Source organism: Notolepis coatsorum (genome assembly GCF_963971535.1).
Source record: "Notolepis coatsorum genome assembly, chromosome: 11".
Taxonomy (NCBI): domain Eukaryota; kingdom Metazoa; phylum Chordata; class Actinopteri; order Aulopiformes; family Paralepididae; genus Notolepis; species Notolepis coatsorum.
This window is the reverse complement of record NC_140175.1, coordinates 8,486,807-8,504,100: the sequence shown is the minus strand read 5'-3', so window position 1 is coordinate 8,504,100 and position 17,294 is coordinate 8,486,807. Positions and strand designations below refer to the sequence as shown.

The 17,294-nt window shown below is 44.3% G+C and overlaps 1 protein-coding gene across 1 annotated transcript in view; it reads right to left on the bottom strand.

Annotated features, from left to right (window-relative positions):
* The window catches only part of LOC311236492 (uncharacterized protein), a gene marked incomplete at both ends in the record, with an annotated part of 104,419 nt that extends 87,481 nt beyond the window's left edge, over window positions 1–16,938 (bottom strand). The window contains one exon of the mRNA XM_084324170.1: window positions 16,797–16,938. Within this exon, the coding sequence (XP_084180296.1) occupies window positions 16,797–16,938 (142 nt within the window). The remainder of the gene's footprint in view (window positions 1–16,796) is intronic.
* Window positions 16,939–17,294: the final 356 nt, after the last annotated feature.

The window sequence follows — 17,294 nt, the reverse complement described above, 5'->3', positions numbered from 1 at the left end:
TCTAGGAGAGAGGGGGTGAGCTCAGGAGAGAGGGGGTGAGTTCAGGAGAGAGGGCTGAGTTCAGGAGAGAGGGCTGAGTTCAGGAGAGAGGGGCTGAGTTCAGGAGAGAGGGGGTGAGTTCAGGAGAGAGGGGGTGAGTTCAGGAGAGAGGGGTGAGTTCAGAGGGTGAGCTCAAGGAGCGTATTATTTTCTATTGACCGCAAGTAACGCAAGATCGCAATTGATTGATTGATTACATTAATTAACAGATTGCAGAATGGGTACAATACAGTACGGCTCAATACACACAATTGTTAAGGGGATGCAGACCAGAGAAAGACTTTCGTCTTGTTTACATCAGGGTCCCCCATTTTCAATTCATAATGACATTTATAAAAATGTTTTATTCCGACCAACTAGGCTAGGCTATATTTTAGCTATAATGTCCAAATAGAGAAATCTTTTTTAATAATCAGTAGGTCTCTGGGTGGATCTGGGACAGAGGGAAACACAACTCAACATACTAGCAGGGCTCCAGACTAACTTTTTACATTGCTTGCACCAGTGCACCTAACTTTTTCATTTAGGCGCACCAGCACATAATTTAGGTGCACCAAATACATGTCACCCCTGCCCACTTTGACTACCTAGGATGGCTTAGAGTAGACGACAGAGTACAGCAACTTGCAATGGGCCTGGTCTACAAGATACACTAGACCACACAGGTACCCATGTACATGTCGAAATACTTCCCAAAGGTCAGTAAATAAATACCAATTTGCCCACAACACCAGAGGGAGCTCCACAAATCATGTGCAACCCAGATTCGGCACAAACAAGGGACTAAACACATTTCGCAATTATGCCACATCAATGTGGAACGCCCTACCCACAGCCGTAAAAAGATGTGAATCATCCCTACCCCCATTCAAAACCTCCCACCTACGGGAGGCTGCAATTCAAAACTGTCCACCGAAGGGCTCTTCCGCCTTGTACATATAAATTCTCTGCTTCGAAGTGGTTATGCTTTGGCCCTCTTTCGAAGTGGGTTATGCTTAGTTTATCTTTAGAGCAGGGCGATGGACCACCAGCCCTGATTCCAAACTCTAAGCATAACCCACTTCGAAAGAGGGCCTAAGCATAACCACTTCGAAGCAGAGAATTTATATGTACAAGGCGGATATTTCTATCCCAGAGCCCTTTGGAGCTAAACCAATCAGAGAGGGTCTTCGCTGTACGCAAGCTAGCCAATCAGAGAGCGTCTTCGCTACGGAAAAAAAGCACGCCCCCCCCCAAATAGACAGCCTCCTCCCCACCGTATGTATATTTTCTCTCCCACCCACCCACCCCCTCCTAATGTACAGTCTCCTCCCCATCATATGTATATATTCTCTGCTAGGATCTATTGATAACAGTACTGTATATTTGCATATCGTATGTAACAGTACTATATATACCTGTATGGCCCTATGCCATAAATGTCATGCTGTCATGTATGTTGTGTATGTCATAAATGTCACTATGAATTGAAAATGGGGTAGCCAGGTTAATTTGCACCACCAAGCACTGCTTAAAAGCTAGTGGTGGGTCAAAAATATATCAGATATAAATTTATATAAATGTACCCAGCGTTCCATTAGGGTTTCACACACACACACACACGGCGGGGTTTGAAAGCTCGGCGTTGCTAATAAACATTTGAAATCATTTTTATAAACGGGCCAACGCTGCTCAAAATGACTGTATTTCCGGCGTTGGGTACATGATGCGCATGCGCTGTGACGGCACACCAGGCAGCCAAATACGGAAATACAGCCGTTTTGAGCAGAGTTGACCAGTTTATAAAAATGATTTTAAATGTTTATTAGCAACGCCGAGTTTTCAAACCCTGCCGCGTGTGTGTGTGAAACCCTAATGGAACGCTGGGTACCTTTATATAAATTTATATCTGATATGTTTTGGACCAACCGCTAGCTTTTAAGCAGTGCTTGGTGGTGCAAATTAACCTGGGTACTACGGAGGAATAAGTGACTGCGTATTCGAGCCCCTGGCTGGCATCTCAGTCACGAAAGGGGCTAACTGTAAGCCATCCTAGATTGATTGATTGAAAACTTTATTAACAGATTGCAGAATGGGTACAATACAGTACGGCTCAATACACACAATTGTTAAGGGGATGCAGACCAGAGAAAGACTTTCGTGTTGTTTACATCAGGGTCCCCCATTTTCAATTCATCATTACATATATGACATACATGACATACAGAGAGACAGTACTGCTACATCTATACATTTATGACATACCAGATTTACAAATACATAGATAACTATGTTGTCCTGTGTCAAGGGTTCCTTTCGAGCGCCGCTGCTGCAAGGAAGGAGCAATAAGAGGAAAACAATGTAAATATAATTGTACTTACGTTTTGATCCAGTACAGTTCTGCCACAGAGACGTTAGCAAGAGACTCGTTTAACACTTTGAGCGCCAGAGGTTAATTCCGTATTAGTCCCTTGAATGCCCAGATCCACTCCAATGTTAACGGTAATATCGCCTAATCTATGTTTTAAATTATGGCTATGTGTCCAATCTGCCCGTCGCTTATCAAAGACTCATTTTCCAGTCAACATTGTCAAATCAGATTGTTTTTTTATCGCTTCATTTCCGTGTTCTACCATTCTGAAAAGCACTCGGTTTCACTGAAAAAACAACACATTCCATTATAATCGCCTTTTACTGGAATATTCTAGAACGTTGTCATTTGTCGGCCTATTTATGAATTGTTTTCAAATAAACGCTAGATGATCGATAGTATAATGTGTAGGCACGCACGCTCTGGGCGCGAGCCGAAAATCGATTATCCCATTTCCTGACGGGGCGCAGAGTGAAACAGCCTGGGGGACACATATGGGAAACGCTTATATCTCCATGAAAACGAGTCAGATTATCCTTAGACTTGTAACATAGATTCCTTACCTGAGATCAGATGGTATTCAAATGGTTTATTCCAATTCCTGATCGGCATTCGAAAAAATCGCTCATTTTAGTACTCAACCGTGTATACTGTATAACAGATATTCCCCGCCGCGCCGAGAGGCCAGCATGACGCTGGTAGACACCGGTTGCATGAGTGAGAAGTACAATTGTGGAGGGCGGGTTCTTTTTTCTCAGCCATTTACATTGAGTTCAATCTAAAAGGGTGAATTACCATCTGGGAGACGATAGGGGGCGATTTTTTCACATCTGAGCGCCGGGAGCGCCTGGATATCCAACGGTAGGCTTGCTTGATGCAATATGATTTCAGATCGCTAATAAATAAAAAAAATACGGGAAAATACGAATATTCTCGGGTTGGGCATTCAACCCGCGGGGGGTAAACCCGAGAAAACTCGGGCGTGGCAATCAAAGTGTTAATGTCTCTGCTCCGACTCACAACAAAGCTGCTTGATCTGGTTCATAATCGGGTTCAAAGTCAGAAGTTTCAAAGTTTGCACAGAGGAGTTGACGGTGACCGATAACACATGTGTTTTGTTTAACTTGTCCTTTGATAACGGTTTAGTACCAGAGAAGCGAGTTAAAAGCTCCTTAACACTTTGAGTGCCAGGGACGACAATTATAGTTTTATTTTTTTATTAGCGATCTGAATTCATATTTCATCAACCGAGTCTCCCGTTGGTACAGCAGCTCCTCGGGAAAAAAGCGCCCCCTATCGTCTATCCCTGTGTAACTGCAGGTCAGTCGATTAGACTGACCTGGGATCTGTAGATCTGTAGAGGTGGAGCCAACTGGCTCCATTGTGCTGGCGAGAGGTCTGATCAAGAGGGATCTGATCGCGAGACGGAAATCAGCCTGGAATATATATTTACAGCAGCCAATAATCAATCAATAAGCGTGATCGATATTTGGAATGGCGATCAGGAATTGGAATAATCTTTTTGGATAACATCTGATCTCGGGTAAGGAATCTATTTTACCAGTCTTAGGATAATCAGACCTGTTTTCACTGAGATTTCAGCGTTTGCCCTATGTGTGATGTGGCTGTTTGGCTGTGATCGCTGATGAGGAAATAAGATAATAGATTTTTCAGATCGCCTCTATAGCGTGCATATGTACACATATACTATCGATAATCTAGCGTTTATTTGAAAACGATTCATAAATAGGCCGAAAAATTACAACATTTTTGTGTATTCTAGAATATTCCAGTAAATGTCTTTTATCACAGAATCTTTATATTTTCCTTGAAAACGAGGGCTTTTCAAAATGCTATAAAACGAAAATGAACCCGAATAAACAATCCGTTTCGACAATGTTGACTGCAAACAAGTCATTGATAAGCGACGGGCAGATTAGACACAGCCATAATTTAAAACATAGATTAGGCGTTTTTAGCGCTAACATTGAAGTGGATGATGGCATTCAACGGGGTAAAAAGGTAAACAAGGTAGGCACTGATAGTGTTAATGTAAACAGTCTGGCTGTAGAAACGTTACCTACCTGGGTTCCATCCTAGAGGCTAATCTTTCCTGTGACAAAATGGCATCAAATATAATAAAAAAAAGTCAACCAACAAACTCGATTCTTGTACCGGATCTCCTCTCTGGTAAACAAGAATACCCTGAAGACTCTGGCAGGAGCACTCATTCAAGGGTACTACAACTATGCTTGCACCTCATGGTACCAAAGCACCTCAAAGGCACTAAAAACAAAATTACAAACATCTCAAAACAAACTGGTCAGACTACTGCTTGACCTGACTCCTAGAACCCACCTCACCCCTGCCCACTTTGACAACCTAGGATGGCTTAGAGTAGACGACAGAGTACAGCAACTTGCAATGGGCCTGGTCTACAAGATGCACTACACGACCAAGGTAGGTACCCATGTACATGTCAAAATACTTCCCAAAGGTCAGTGAATACCACGATCACAACACCAGAGGGAGCTCCACAAATCATGTTAAACCCAGATTCGGCTCAAACAAGGGACTAAACACGTTTCGCAATTATGCCACATCAATGTGGAACGCCCTACCCAAAGCTGTAAAGGAATGTGGATCACTACCCACTTTCAAAACCTCTCTCAAGGGACACCTACGGGAGACTGCAATTCAACACTGGCCCCTGTAAATATCCTAACCCAACCCCCTCCAATGTACAGTCATTTACCTAGTATGGTTTTGTCAATAGTCCAATGTACAATTTTGTTTGTTTGTACAGTGTCTCCTCCCCCCCCCCCTCAATGTACAGTTTTGCTTGTCTATACAGTGTGCCCCCCCCCCCCCCCCCCAACCACCTCCAATGTAAATTACCCAGTATGGTTGTCAATATCCCAACGTACCCAACCCCCCCCCACCCAACCTCCTCCAATGTACAGTTTCTACGTCAAATGTATATACTCCCTTTTCTTGACTCCTTCTGTATCACAAACAGTACTGTATTTGCAAATCTGGTATGTCATAAATGTATAGATGTAGCAGTACTGACTATCTGTATGTCATGTATGTCATATATGTCCTGATGAATTGAAAATGGGGGACCCTGATGTAAACAAGACGAAAGTCTTTCTCTGGTCTGCATCCCCTTAACAATTGTGTGTATTGAGCTGTACTGTATTGTACCCATTCTGCAATCTGTTAATAAAGTTTTCAATCAATCAATCAAGTCGTACCACAGTACTGGGAAAACGGGAGGAGCCTACAGTAAAAACAAACGCCCTTCATCCCAATCCACCCACACCGGATTTCTTTTAACCAAAAAATGTATTATATATTATCGAAGCTATCAATAATGTTATCGGGTTTATCGGGATGACATCATAATTGCTGATATCGTAGGGCTGGGCGATATGACGATATTATATAAATATCGGGTACAGTTCATTAACGATACACTTTTTAAACATATCGTGGATATCGTGATGTTTTGACCAAGAGGCTTGTGTCGCGTCAATCTGGTCCACACGTTGACACTTTTGAACAGCGCCGCCCCACACACACACTACTGCATCAAAAGTTGCTACTTATGATAACAAAGGCAATCGTTTTGTGGCATTAACGTTATATAGTTACACTTTCAATAACATCAGCGTATTTACATAGCAACGACCGAGGTCGACCTAGATATAGCAAGCGTTAGTCGTTCATATCTCAGCTCGTGCTGACTCAGTTGTGCCCATTCTGCGGTCTGTTAATAAAGTTTTCAATCAGACAGATGTATGGAAAGGCTTTTATTATAACATCCGTTGCAGTAAAATCATTATGCCTCCAGTCGTTTAGTCCTTCTGCGGAGCTAAAAGCTAAACGTCGGCCGCGGCGAGCTGCCATTGTTATTGTCATTGAGCTCTCCAATGGCGGAAGTAAAAAATGAATACGCGCTTGCCGATTGGTGCTAAGAACAGCAGGGCGGGTGCAAGCGATGTGACGTAATTGGCAGACACGACTGTCAATCAAAATGATTCTGTTTGCCGACTGAATGAATGAGAACGTTATTAACAGATTGCATTGCAGCATGGGTACAATACAGTACAGCTCAATACAACAACAGTCAACAGTGGACTGGAGGATGCAGACCAGAGAAAGACTTTCGTCTTGTTTACATCAGGGTCCCCCATTTTCAATTCATCATATTTCATATCTAAATCATATAATATCTCATTGCTAAATATATGCAATATATAATCTAATAATCCAATCATCTAAATCTAATATATAATATAAAAATGCTAAATGCATGGGTATTTTATTTTGTCTTTAATGTTAGCTTGCAAACTCAAATACTGTCTTGGTAAGCCTCATAATGAATTGTTTGGGGAAAAAAAGAAAAACATCGTGATGCGTATCGTGTATCGCCGAAAGGTCAGAAAATATCGTGATATCATATTTAGGCCATATCGCCCAGCCCTATGATATCGGCCCGATAATTATCATGCATCCCTAATTTCTACCACTAAGAACAAGCCCGGATCACCATCAGATCCTCCTCACCGCTCGGTAAGGACTGGAGCGCTTTCAAAACACCAGGCCACAGCAACAGCAAGCAAGCTGGCACTAACGTTACTAGGTCAACAACGTGTGTGTCTGTGTGCCCGTCTGCCAGTTCTTCAAGCCAGTGGCCATCAGGCTCCACAACCGGGGGCACGGACTGCTGCCAGCAGCTGGAGAACTAACGGCTGCAGAACTTGAGGAACCATTAGGAATGTCTGACTCTTAACCACTAAACCCTGCATGGACTATAACTCATTATGATCTGCACCTTTGTGTATACCGTTTACTTTTAGTCATATTTTATATTGCCTATATTTATTGTAAGTTATATTATGACCAATAGGGTATACAGACTCGTATGCAACTCTGCGGTTTATTTTATTAAAATTGTATATTCAGATTACATTTGTTTATTGCTTATATGTATTGCTCTCCTATTACCCTGACCATACCTGTACCCCCTGCTGCTATGACGACTGAATCTCCCCAAGGCCTAAAAAAAATAATGGTGTGTTTCCGGTTGCCGACCGACCCTGCCGATTTAGGTGCGACCCAATATATTTTATGAGTTTAAAAAAAAGAAAAAAAAAAAAAATGTAATGAAGTTTCGTAGAAATCTTAGTCAAACCTTTAGCTAACGTTAGCTAATAATAGCGTTGTTTACAAACTGAAGACAGGGCTGCCTGCCCGGCTGTGAGGGGGAGGAGGAAGAGAGAGAGAGAGAGAGAGAGAGAGAGAGAGAGATTTCTCCGGAGCTATGCTATGCTATGTAACGTTAATAAATGCTCCGAGCATAGCTCCGAAGAAATCTCTCTCTCTCTTCCTCCTCCCCCTCACAGCCGGGCAGGCAGCCCTGTCTTCAGTTTGTAAACAACGCTATTATTAGCTAACGTTAGCTGTTGTTCCTCCGTTAGCTTAATGCTAGCTAGCTGGCCACCTATCACTTCATGGAAACGGAGTAACGTCAAGCCGAGCCCACTACACCAGTACACGCATGAACTCGACACAACTACCCCGTTGCCAACGTTCGGTCGAGCGGAGCCGGAGCCCATCCTACACCAGTACACGCGTAACGTTAATAAATGCTCCGAGCACATATCTCTCTCTCTCTCTCTCTCTCTCTCTCTCGTCATAACTAGGAAGGTGCGCTCAGTAGACCTAAAATCTCCAGCAGCCACTCTCTCTTTCTCTCTCTCTCTCTCTGATCTAAAGATAAACAAAGGGTTTTAAAAGTGTATTTATCTTCTCGTATAGTACCAGAGAGAAGCTGAGGAGAATCAACCAGCAACAAAAGCAAAATTTGTTAAAAAAGAAAAGAAAAAAAATTATAATAAAACAAAATTATTATAATTTTTTTTTTTTGGTATTGAAAGTATCGAAAGTATCGATACTTTTCAAGGTATCGTATCGAAGTCGAAATTCCAGTATCGTGACAACACTACGTCTTGTGTCTCTTCCATTCAATTAATAGGGCCACCAGTTTGGTCTACCCGTTTTTAAATACTGGATCAACAGAGCTGTCTTTTCAACACTGGCGTGCATGCTTCAACAAGTGCTGATCCAAAAAAAATAGGTAGAATGGTGGACCTAATTGTAACAATTTAATTGTAATTGTTGACAATACTTTGTGTGAATAATATATTGTAAATGTAGGCTGGACAAATGCAAACCTGTCCTAATATGAATGCATATTTATTTACTACAGATACAAGGGTTCTTTCAAAGTGGCAACATATCGAACTGCGTCGGCCGCACAGCCTTTAAAACACCTTCTATTCTCTCGCCTGGGCAAGCGAACGCCAGGCGACCCACCGGCGTTGATGAAGAAGTTTCCCCTATATGCATTCAGCAGCGGCGCATTAGGACCGCCACTGCTATGAACTAGACTATTAAAAAAATGTATTAAAAAAAAATACGTTTTTTTTTTTATCATTTTATTTGGGCTGTGGGGGGTGCTTAATGTAAAAGACTGACCTGAGTAAAAGGCTGCAGGGAGAAAGCACTGCAGTCTAGTCGATTTTGTGTTTTGAGCACAAAGTTCATCATAGATCTAGCCTCTTTATTTTGCTCTCAAAGTGCACCAGATTGATGCATTTAACTTTAAAATGTAAAAAAAAAAAAAGTTACGGGGGGCATGCCCCGGGACCCCCCTAGAGGCACAGCACCGCTACTGATTTTTTTTTTCAGGGGAAACACTGAAGACACAGATCATTACCGATCTGGAGGAGCGGTATAGTGAGGAAAAGAGGGTGTTCATGCTGCTGAACAAAGCTAGTTACTTGGATCCACACTTCCATCGAAGAAGGGAACATAAACAGGAGGTGGCCTTACTGGAGGAGATGAAACAAGTGAACATCTACGACTATGCTTGCACCTCATGGTACCAAAGCACCTCAAAGGCACTAAAAACCAAATTACAAACATCTCAAAACAAACTAGTCAGACTACTGCTTGACCTGACTCCTAGAACCCACCTCACCCCTGCACACTTTGCCAACCTAGGATGGCTTAGAGTAGACGACAGAGTACAGCAACTTGCAATGGGCCTGGTCTACAAGATACACTACACGACCAAGGTACCCATGTACATGTCAAAATACTTCCCAAAGGTCAGTGAATACCACGATCACAACACCAGAGGGAGCTCCACAAAGCATGTAAAACCCAGATTCGGCTCAAACAAGGGACTAAACACGTTTCGCAATTATGCCACAACAATGTGGAACGCCCTACCCAAAGCTGTAAAGGAATGTAAATCACTACCCACCTTCAAAAACACTCTCAAAGAACACCTACGGGAGACTGCAATTCAAAACTGGCCCCTACAAATGTCCTAACCCAGTTTAGCCCCTTTCGTGACTTTCGGTTTGCAAGCCTGTGGCTTTTGTGACCGGAGTCACTTGCCCACCCGCCCCGATCACCCAGTAGCGAAACGACCAAGCGTCGTCAAGGGGCTCGCGGTGTGTCAAGAATACATCAGATCTGAATTTCAAAGATACCCAGCGTACAATATGGGTCTAACACAGCTTCACGATGGGGTCTGGAAGCTCGGAGTTGCTAATAAACAGTTTAAAACATTGTTACTCGACGAGTGGTATTTACAGACCGAACGTCCATCTCCGCCGTTGGTGTCACAGCGCATGCGCACCATGCCGCGTTCACGTTACTGGGAAGAAGCGGAAGAACCAGAGGACATCTCGTTGCTACAACTAGGAAGCCTTCACGCTTTGACTCTATATATATCTATGGATGAAACGCCCACACCCCATACTTCCGCAATTCGTGACGCGAAGTGGGAGATATGGGGTCTATAAAAGAATCCCATATGTCCTAGTAGGAATTACCACTAGGAGGCTGACGTGAATGGTTTTTCCCAGTCGGAAACTGGTTCTTCCGCTTCTTCCCAGTAACGTGAACGCTGCTTGGTGCGCATGCGCTGTGACACCAACGGCGGAGATGGACGTTCGGTCTGTAAATACCACTCGTCGAGTAACAATGTTTTAAACTGTTTATTAGCAACTCCGAGCTTCCAGACCCCATCGTGAAGCTGTGTTAGACCCATATTGTACGCTGGGTATCTTTGAAATTCAGATCTGATGTATTCTTGACACACCGCGAGCCCCTTGACGACGCTTGGTCGTTTCGCTACTGGGTGATCGGGGCGGGTGGGCAAGTGACTCCGGTCACAAAAGCCACAGGCTTGCAAACCGAAAGTCACGAAAGGGGCTAAACCCAGTTGTACAATAAAGACCAATATGGCTTTGTCAGTATTCCAATGTACAGCCCCACCCAACCCCACCCCATCTACCCAACCTCCTCCAATGTACAGTTTCCATGTCAAATGTATGTCAGTATTCCAATGTACAGTGTCCCCCCCCCTACCCAACCCCCCCACCACCACCACCTCCAATGTACAGCCCCACCCCACCTACCCAACCTCCCCCAATGCACAGTTTCTATGTCAAATGTATATACTCTTCTTCTGGATTTTTTTAGTATCACAAACAGTACTGTATTTTAAAATCTGGTATGTCATAAATGTATAGATGTAGCAGTACTGTCTATCTGTATGTCATGTGTGTCATATGATGAATTGAAAATGGGGGACCCTGATGGAAACAAGACGAAAGTCTTTCTCAGGTCTGCATCTTCTTAACAATTGTATGTATTGAGCTGTACTGTACTGTACCCATTCTGCAATCTGTTAATAAACTTTTCAATCAATCAATCAAAAGCAGGAGGTGCAGATGGCCTTACTGGAGGAGATGAAACAAGTGAACAGAAGCAGGAGGTGCAGATGGCCTTACTGGAGGCCAACCTCATCCTAGAATGAATGAATGAAAACTTTATTTAACAGATTGCAGAATGGGTACAATACAGTACGGCTCATAGAAGCATTAGCATAGCCTCTCAAGTAAAGCCGACACAGTGGCTGAAACGCTCAACAGAGATGTTCGGTCATTATGATTAACGAGCTGAATAAACGCACATTTCTCTCTATACACAGAGTCGCACCAGTTTCTGACCTAACGTCACATATTCTCGCAAGCTCAGTAGTAATAGTAACATTAGCATTAGCTTAGCATTAGCATAGCAGCTTAGCGTGTTAGCTGCTCCAGCTACCTCTGGTCAAGGCCCAGTCTGGTGGAAAAGTGGCAGAAACGCCCAACAGATCAGATGTGCGGTCAGTAGATTAATACAAGCAGATGTTACTGTAACAAAACGGAGAGGTCGACGTGAACCTACCTTTGTTTACCTTCTCCTGTGTTGTTCTGAACGTGGTAGAGTCCAGCAGCGTTCTGCTAACAACACGAGGTGGTTCTTCTGCAGGGAGTCCGACACAACAACACCGCTCATGTAACCTACTACTGGTTAGAAGTAGCCGGACTTCGGGCTCATTCCCTCTGGAAGGTGGTGACAGTAAACCAGGAAACAGTTTATTTGGGTTTGCAGGTTTTAGTTAGTCCGTTCTTTACACGATCGCTACATTCTAGATCTGTTCAGAATCACAAGTTAGCATTAGCCCATTAGCAACATACAACGAGGTGAGGAAGCTACACAAAGCCTGACGTCATTTCCGCTGGGCGGGGACTTCCTCAATGCGCTCCTTGGACCAACTCTAACTTTGCCAGAAGATGGCGCTCGAAGTGCAGTAAGTGTAAAATGACGTGCAGTCAATGGGAGGTTTACACAAAAACACTGACTAACTAAAGTCATTTTTGGAGGATATGCTTTATTCTCTCTAAACAGACACACTGACTCTCACAACAAACGTCCTAGATCAGATTAGATTCAGATTTATTATCATCATACCACACAAATTCAGTAGAATGAAAATAAGTTCTAACCAGAGTGCATGTAACAGATAAAGTATATATACAGTGTGTACAGTGTACAGAATTGTATACAGGTATATATGCAGATATATCCATACTGATATGGATAAATGTATACGGTATACAGTGTTGCAGTCTCTGGCCAGAGGTCCCACCTCTTCTCTGCCAGCGGGATCGACTGCAGAGAAACAGGTGGGGGACCCTGATGTAAACAAGACGGAAGTATTTTTCTGGTCTGCATCCCCTTAACAAATGTTTGTATTGAGCCGTACTGTATTGTACCCATTCTGCAATCTGATAAAGCTTTCAATCAATCAATCAATCAAACATGCAGGAGCTCCACAGCAGTCTGGAGCTGATGGACAAACGTCAACATAAGATCCCCTTCTGACACCACTGCTGCTACTACTGCCCTCTCCTCCTGCCTCCTGAAATACAAATCTGGATGAATCACAACCTTCTCCAACTCAACAATCTGGAATGCCCTCCCCAGCCAACTGGAACAATCTACCTGTCCACATCCGTTCAACATCATCTTTTAAATTGTTTAAAAATATGTTGTCCTCTCACGGTGAGACTATCTGCTTATGCTTTGGACCTCAATAGAATAATATGAGATAGATTAACCATTGCTGGTGTTGCAGTTCATGTTCTTGTCGTTGTGTTGTTGTTGTTGTTGACATACTGTTGTATGCTTTTTATCTTTGGATTCTTTTATTTTCTTGGCTGGCGTTGCTTACTCTGTTGTTTTGTTGCTTTTGTTTCTGTTTTGTTTTGTCTAGTTTTTTTAATTAAAATTTTTTTATTTGTTGTTTGGTGTTTTTGTTATACAGATTGTCAAATAACTCTGTATTGTCTTTGCGGACCCCCTTGAAAACGAGATGGTTTCATCTCAAGGGGTTATTCCCAATAAAGACATTTCAAACTAACAGTACTAAAACTGAAATCCTTCTAATAGGCCCACCTCACCTTCTCCGTAAAAACCCTGACTGCTCCATATCCACCAACAACCACTCTGTCCTCCCCTCCCCCACAGTGAAAAACTCGGGTGTTCTATTTGACCCCAAACTATCCAAGATATGTTACTTAAAGAAGCCCCGTCCGTAGAAACATTTAAGTCCCACCTCAAAACCCACCTGTTCAATTTTTGTACCTTTATTTAACCAGGCAAATCAATTAAGAACAAATTCGTATTTACAATGATGGCCTGACAAGCGACAACGCCTCTTGAAGGGAGGGGGCCGGGGGGGATGAAAAGGAATTCAGGATTAAACATTTCCGACATACAATATATGTTATTACAATATAAATATACATACAACAAGTAATATAGCAGTGAGAGGGGCACCATGACAGACAGGGGGGGGGGGGGGTTACTGGCTTGAGAAACAGTTGCAGGAATCAGTGAGAATGTTCATCAGAGAGTGCTTGAATGTTGACTATAGGCATAAAGGTGACCAGTTTGAGAGATTTCTGTAGGTTGTTCCAGTCCCTGGCAGCAGCAGCCTTGAATGACGTTTGACCGAGTGCAGTGTATGTTTTCTGAATCTTTAGGAGAATGTGTTGAGCAGAACGAGTGTTGTAAGTGGAAGATGTAATTTGCAACAGGTGACATAGGTAAGGGGGGGGGGGGGGGGACAACCCAAGGAGGGTTTTGTAAATGAGCATGAACCAGTGCATATTGCGACGAGTGTGCAGGGATGGCCAGTTGACGGAGGAGTAAAGGGAGCAGTGGTGAGTGTTGAAAGGGGCACTGGTGGCAAACCTGATAGCAGAGTGGTAGAGGACATCAAGTTTGTGGAGTGAGGTCTTACATGCAGATCTGTAGACTATGATCAAGCATGGGGAGTATTGTCATTTGAATCAAACTTGCATACCCTCACTCCTGACCCTCCAACCCCTGCATCACTTACATTTTCACATCTGTACACACATATTAGTATTATTATTATTTTCTATTATTATTATTTTTTAATTGTCTCTGTCTCGTTTCTAAGCTGTCTCCCTTTCTCTGTAGTGTCACCACCATGTTGTCATTGTAAAGGTCCATGTGTCTGTCCATGTACTGTAATGCAATGTCTGTAAAGTGCTTTGAGATACCTCATGTAAGGTGCTATATAAAATACATTTATTATTATTATTATCTTGGAGGTGGAGCGTGTCCAGCCTCTGTGGCCATCCAGTCTCCTACAAACTGGAGAAAGAGGGAGAGAGATTTGCCCTGACAGGCGTTCCACTCTTTTTGAGAAAAGGTTTTCCAGGACTTCTCCAGGACTTTTTCTTGACAATTCAGGACAGCACTTGCTCACAATCGGTCATATAATTTACCAGTAGGCCTGGTATTGACACATTTAACCCCAAATGTATTCCTCCTTTTTTAATTATGCAGGGTTCCTGATGAAGTGTCTCATGTTCATTACAAGTACCTGCTACACCCATCACAAAATGTACGTTTTGTAGTCATTACATCAGGATTTTACAGCACTTTAAATAATAAGAGAATAAGCATGTGCTTGTCAAATACCATTGTAGAAGGGTGGATTATCCCTGCTTATGGGAGTAGTTATACATAGCCACCTGGTAGCGGGATACAGTAGATTTCAATCTATCTGGACCCCCGTCTTTGGGCCCGGAATGTCGTTCTGGAGGGCGGGCAGCAGGAGCGGATGGGGCCCAGGATTTACTAACCTGGGGGGTGGTACTCTGGTCTTCCTCGCCTTCCAGGGCGGTCAGCAGTAGCTCCCCACACACTCTCACTTCCCCCAGTACCTCTGTTAGCCCTCCCACACCCGGTGACTGTTAGTTCAATAAAGATATTGGGCTTCCCTCAAAGCAGTACCCTTCCTTGACCACCTGTAGAGACCCTTAATAATATGCTGCGAATAGGGTGGAAGGGTTAAATAAATATACGACAGTCATATATATTTACCCGGTCAACAAGGTTAGAATATGGGCTCAGAAATAGACACTCACACCGTGCTCCCATCTACGTCTTCTTTATGTAAGCCTGGTCAATTAGCAAGTTACAATTTATACTTTTTGTGGTTCATATGGCATGTATTCACATTAGGCACCGGGTGCTCTCACTTGCATTATAGGGGAACGCTATTCCCAACATAGGCACCTAGTCCTCAATACATTATTACAAAACCCCGCTTGGATTAGGGGAAGACCCAGGCACATGTTAAGGAGTTCAATGGGAATTCAAGAACGTCACACAGTTATCACAATACAAAAGAAATAAGTTACATGTGGGCCCACGTTACCAAATAAAAACCTACACTAAAGCCGGCTTATAATGGTTGGGGTACCCCTAGACACTGGTCGTTAGCGTTCGCTCGAATGGATACTGTTTTGGGCACACGAAGTACCGCTGTACTTAACCAAGATGGCGGATCCACTCTCACCACCCCTCGTCCGGGTGACAAGATGGCGTCGGGCGATCCCGCGAGCACAGCCAGCGGGCTGGGATAGGCAGCATGGGCAGTGGTGGAACTGGAGGAGCGTGCTGTGTTGTGGCGACCTCTGCTGGAGGAAGAGGTGTCTTCTGCTGCGTTGATGAGACGTCCACTGCGGGGCTGCTGACTGGGCTGGCACGCTCTAAACTGTTGGCTACCTTAAACACAGCTAAACTGTGGGTCTTAGTGAACCCTCCTGCTATCGTCTGTACTACTAACGCAACCAGTAGTAGTACAGCGACGCTCGCTTGGTGATATACTTGAGTCACTATAGCCGTTAGCAGCATGCTAATACACCGCTCACACTTCTGGAATAACACGTTATCTATGGACGTTGGTTCTTCTTTCCGTATCGCTTACTCACACACTTCACTATCGCTTGTACTTCTAGGATAACCCGTGTTATAGCAAGTACTCTTTATCACCCGTTGCTCTTCAACGGGGCTCTTCAACGGGACTCTTCAAACGGGGCTCGTCCAGAGCACACGCCCGTTCACGACCGCTCACGTCCGAGTTCACTGTCGAAGAGGACTTCCTTCTGTTCCGCCTTCCAGGTAATCATCTCTCACTCGCTGCTCCTCTCTCCTCCGCTCCACCTGCCACCACTGCCCCCTGCTGGCGACCGCAACTGGTCCCACTATAGCACAACTCAAGGCAGGGAGAAAGATGCTTCAATGTCATGTTAATGGTCCATATCGAAGCCGGAGAAAGAAGAGCACCTCGCATCATTAGTCCGGGCGAGATATCAAAAAGGAACACTGTTTATCACACTTTATATACACAGGGGAAGTAACAAGTTAGTCAGCACTTCTGAATACTTAGCAGAATATTCAGGATGCTACATTTCCCCCCACTTTAAACTTGCCAAGTCCTCTGCAAGTTACCTCAATGAAACCAGTTTAATTACATGAAAACGGTCCTTAGACCAACAGTTTCACACATTGTTTCATCAATTGTACACACTGTTCCACAAACACACTTTTTAGCACATAGTCCTGGCGATACCGAGCGGGCAGCCGACCTCTGGTGCTCCTCTGGGGCCGGGTTCGTCCGACTCCCCCCTCTCAGATCCCGTGTCCGTCTTCTTGCCCTCCCGGGTAGCAACACGAGAGCAGGTAGGAGGGGTGGAGTCACCAAGGGGGGAATCATCAGACTCGGAAGAGCTCTGTGCAGGTTCATGCATCCTCCGGGGGATCCGCACGCGCTCCCCCCCGCCTCGGGCAGTCCCGTAGGTGCATGTCCTGGGGCCCGAACCTACGGGACCACGTCTCGAGCCGGGGCATACCGTTTACATTGTTGCCTCCAGCCCTTCACCTCGGCCGCCATCCCTGTCCAGTAATAGCCCCGTCCCATTAACCCTAGTGTCCCGCGTTCGCCCAAATGTCCCCCAAGGACATGTTGAATCTCGTATACGTGCCGCCGCAGCGCCCCCCCGGCACCACCAACTGGAGTATCTCCTCTCCCTCTCGAGGGTCACTAACTTGCCTGAATAGTACCTCGTTCTGCAGACGGAACCGTTCCCACTGCCCGTAGAGCTTA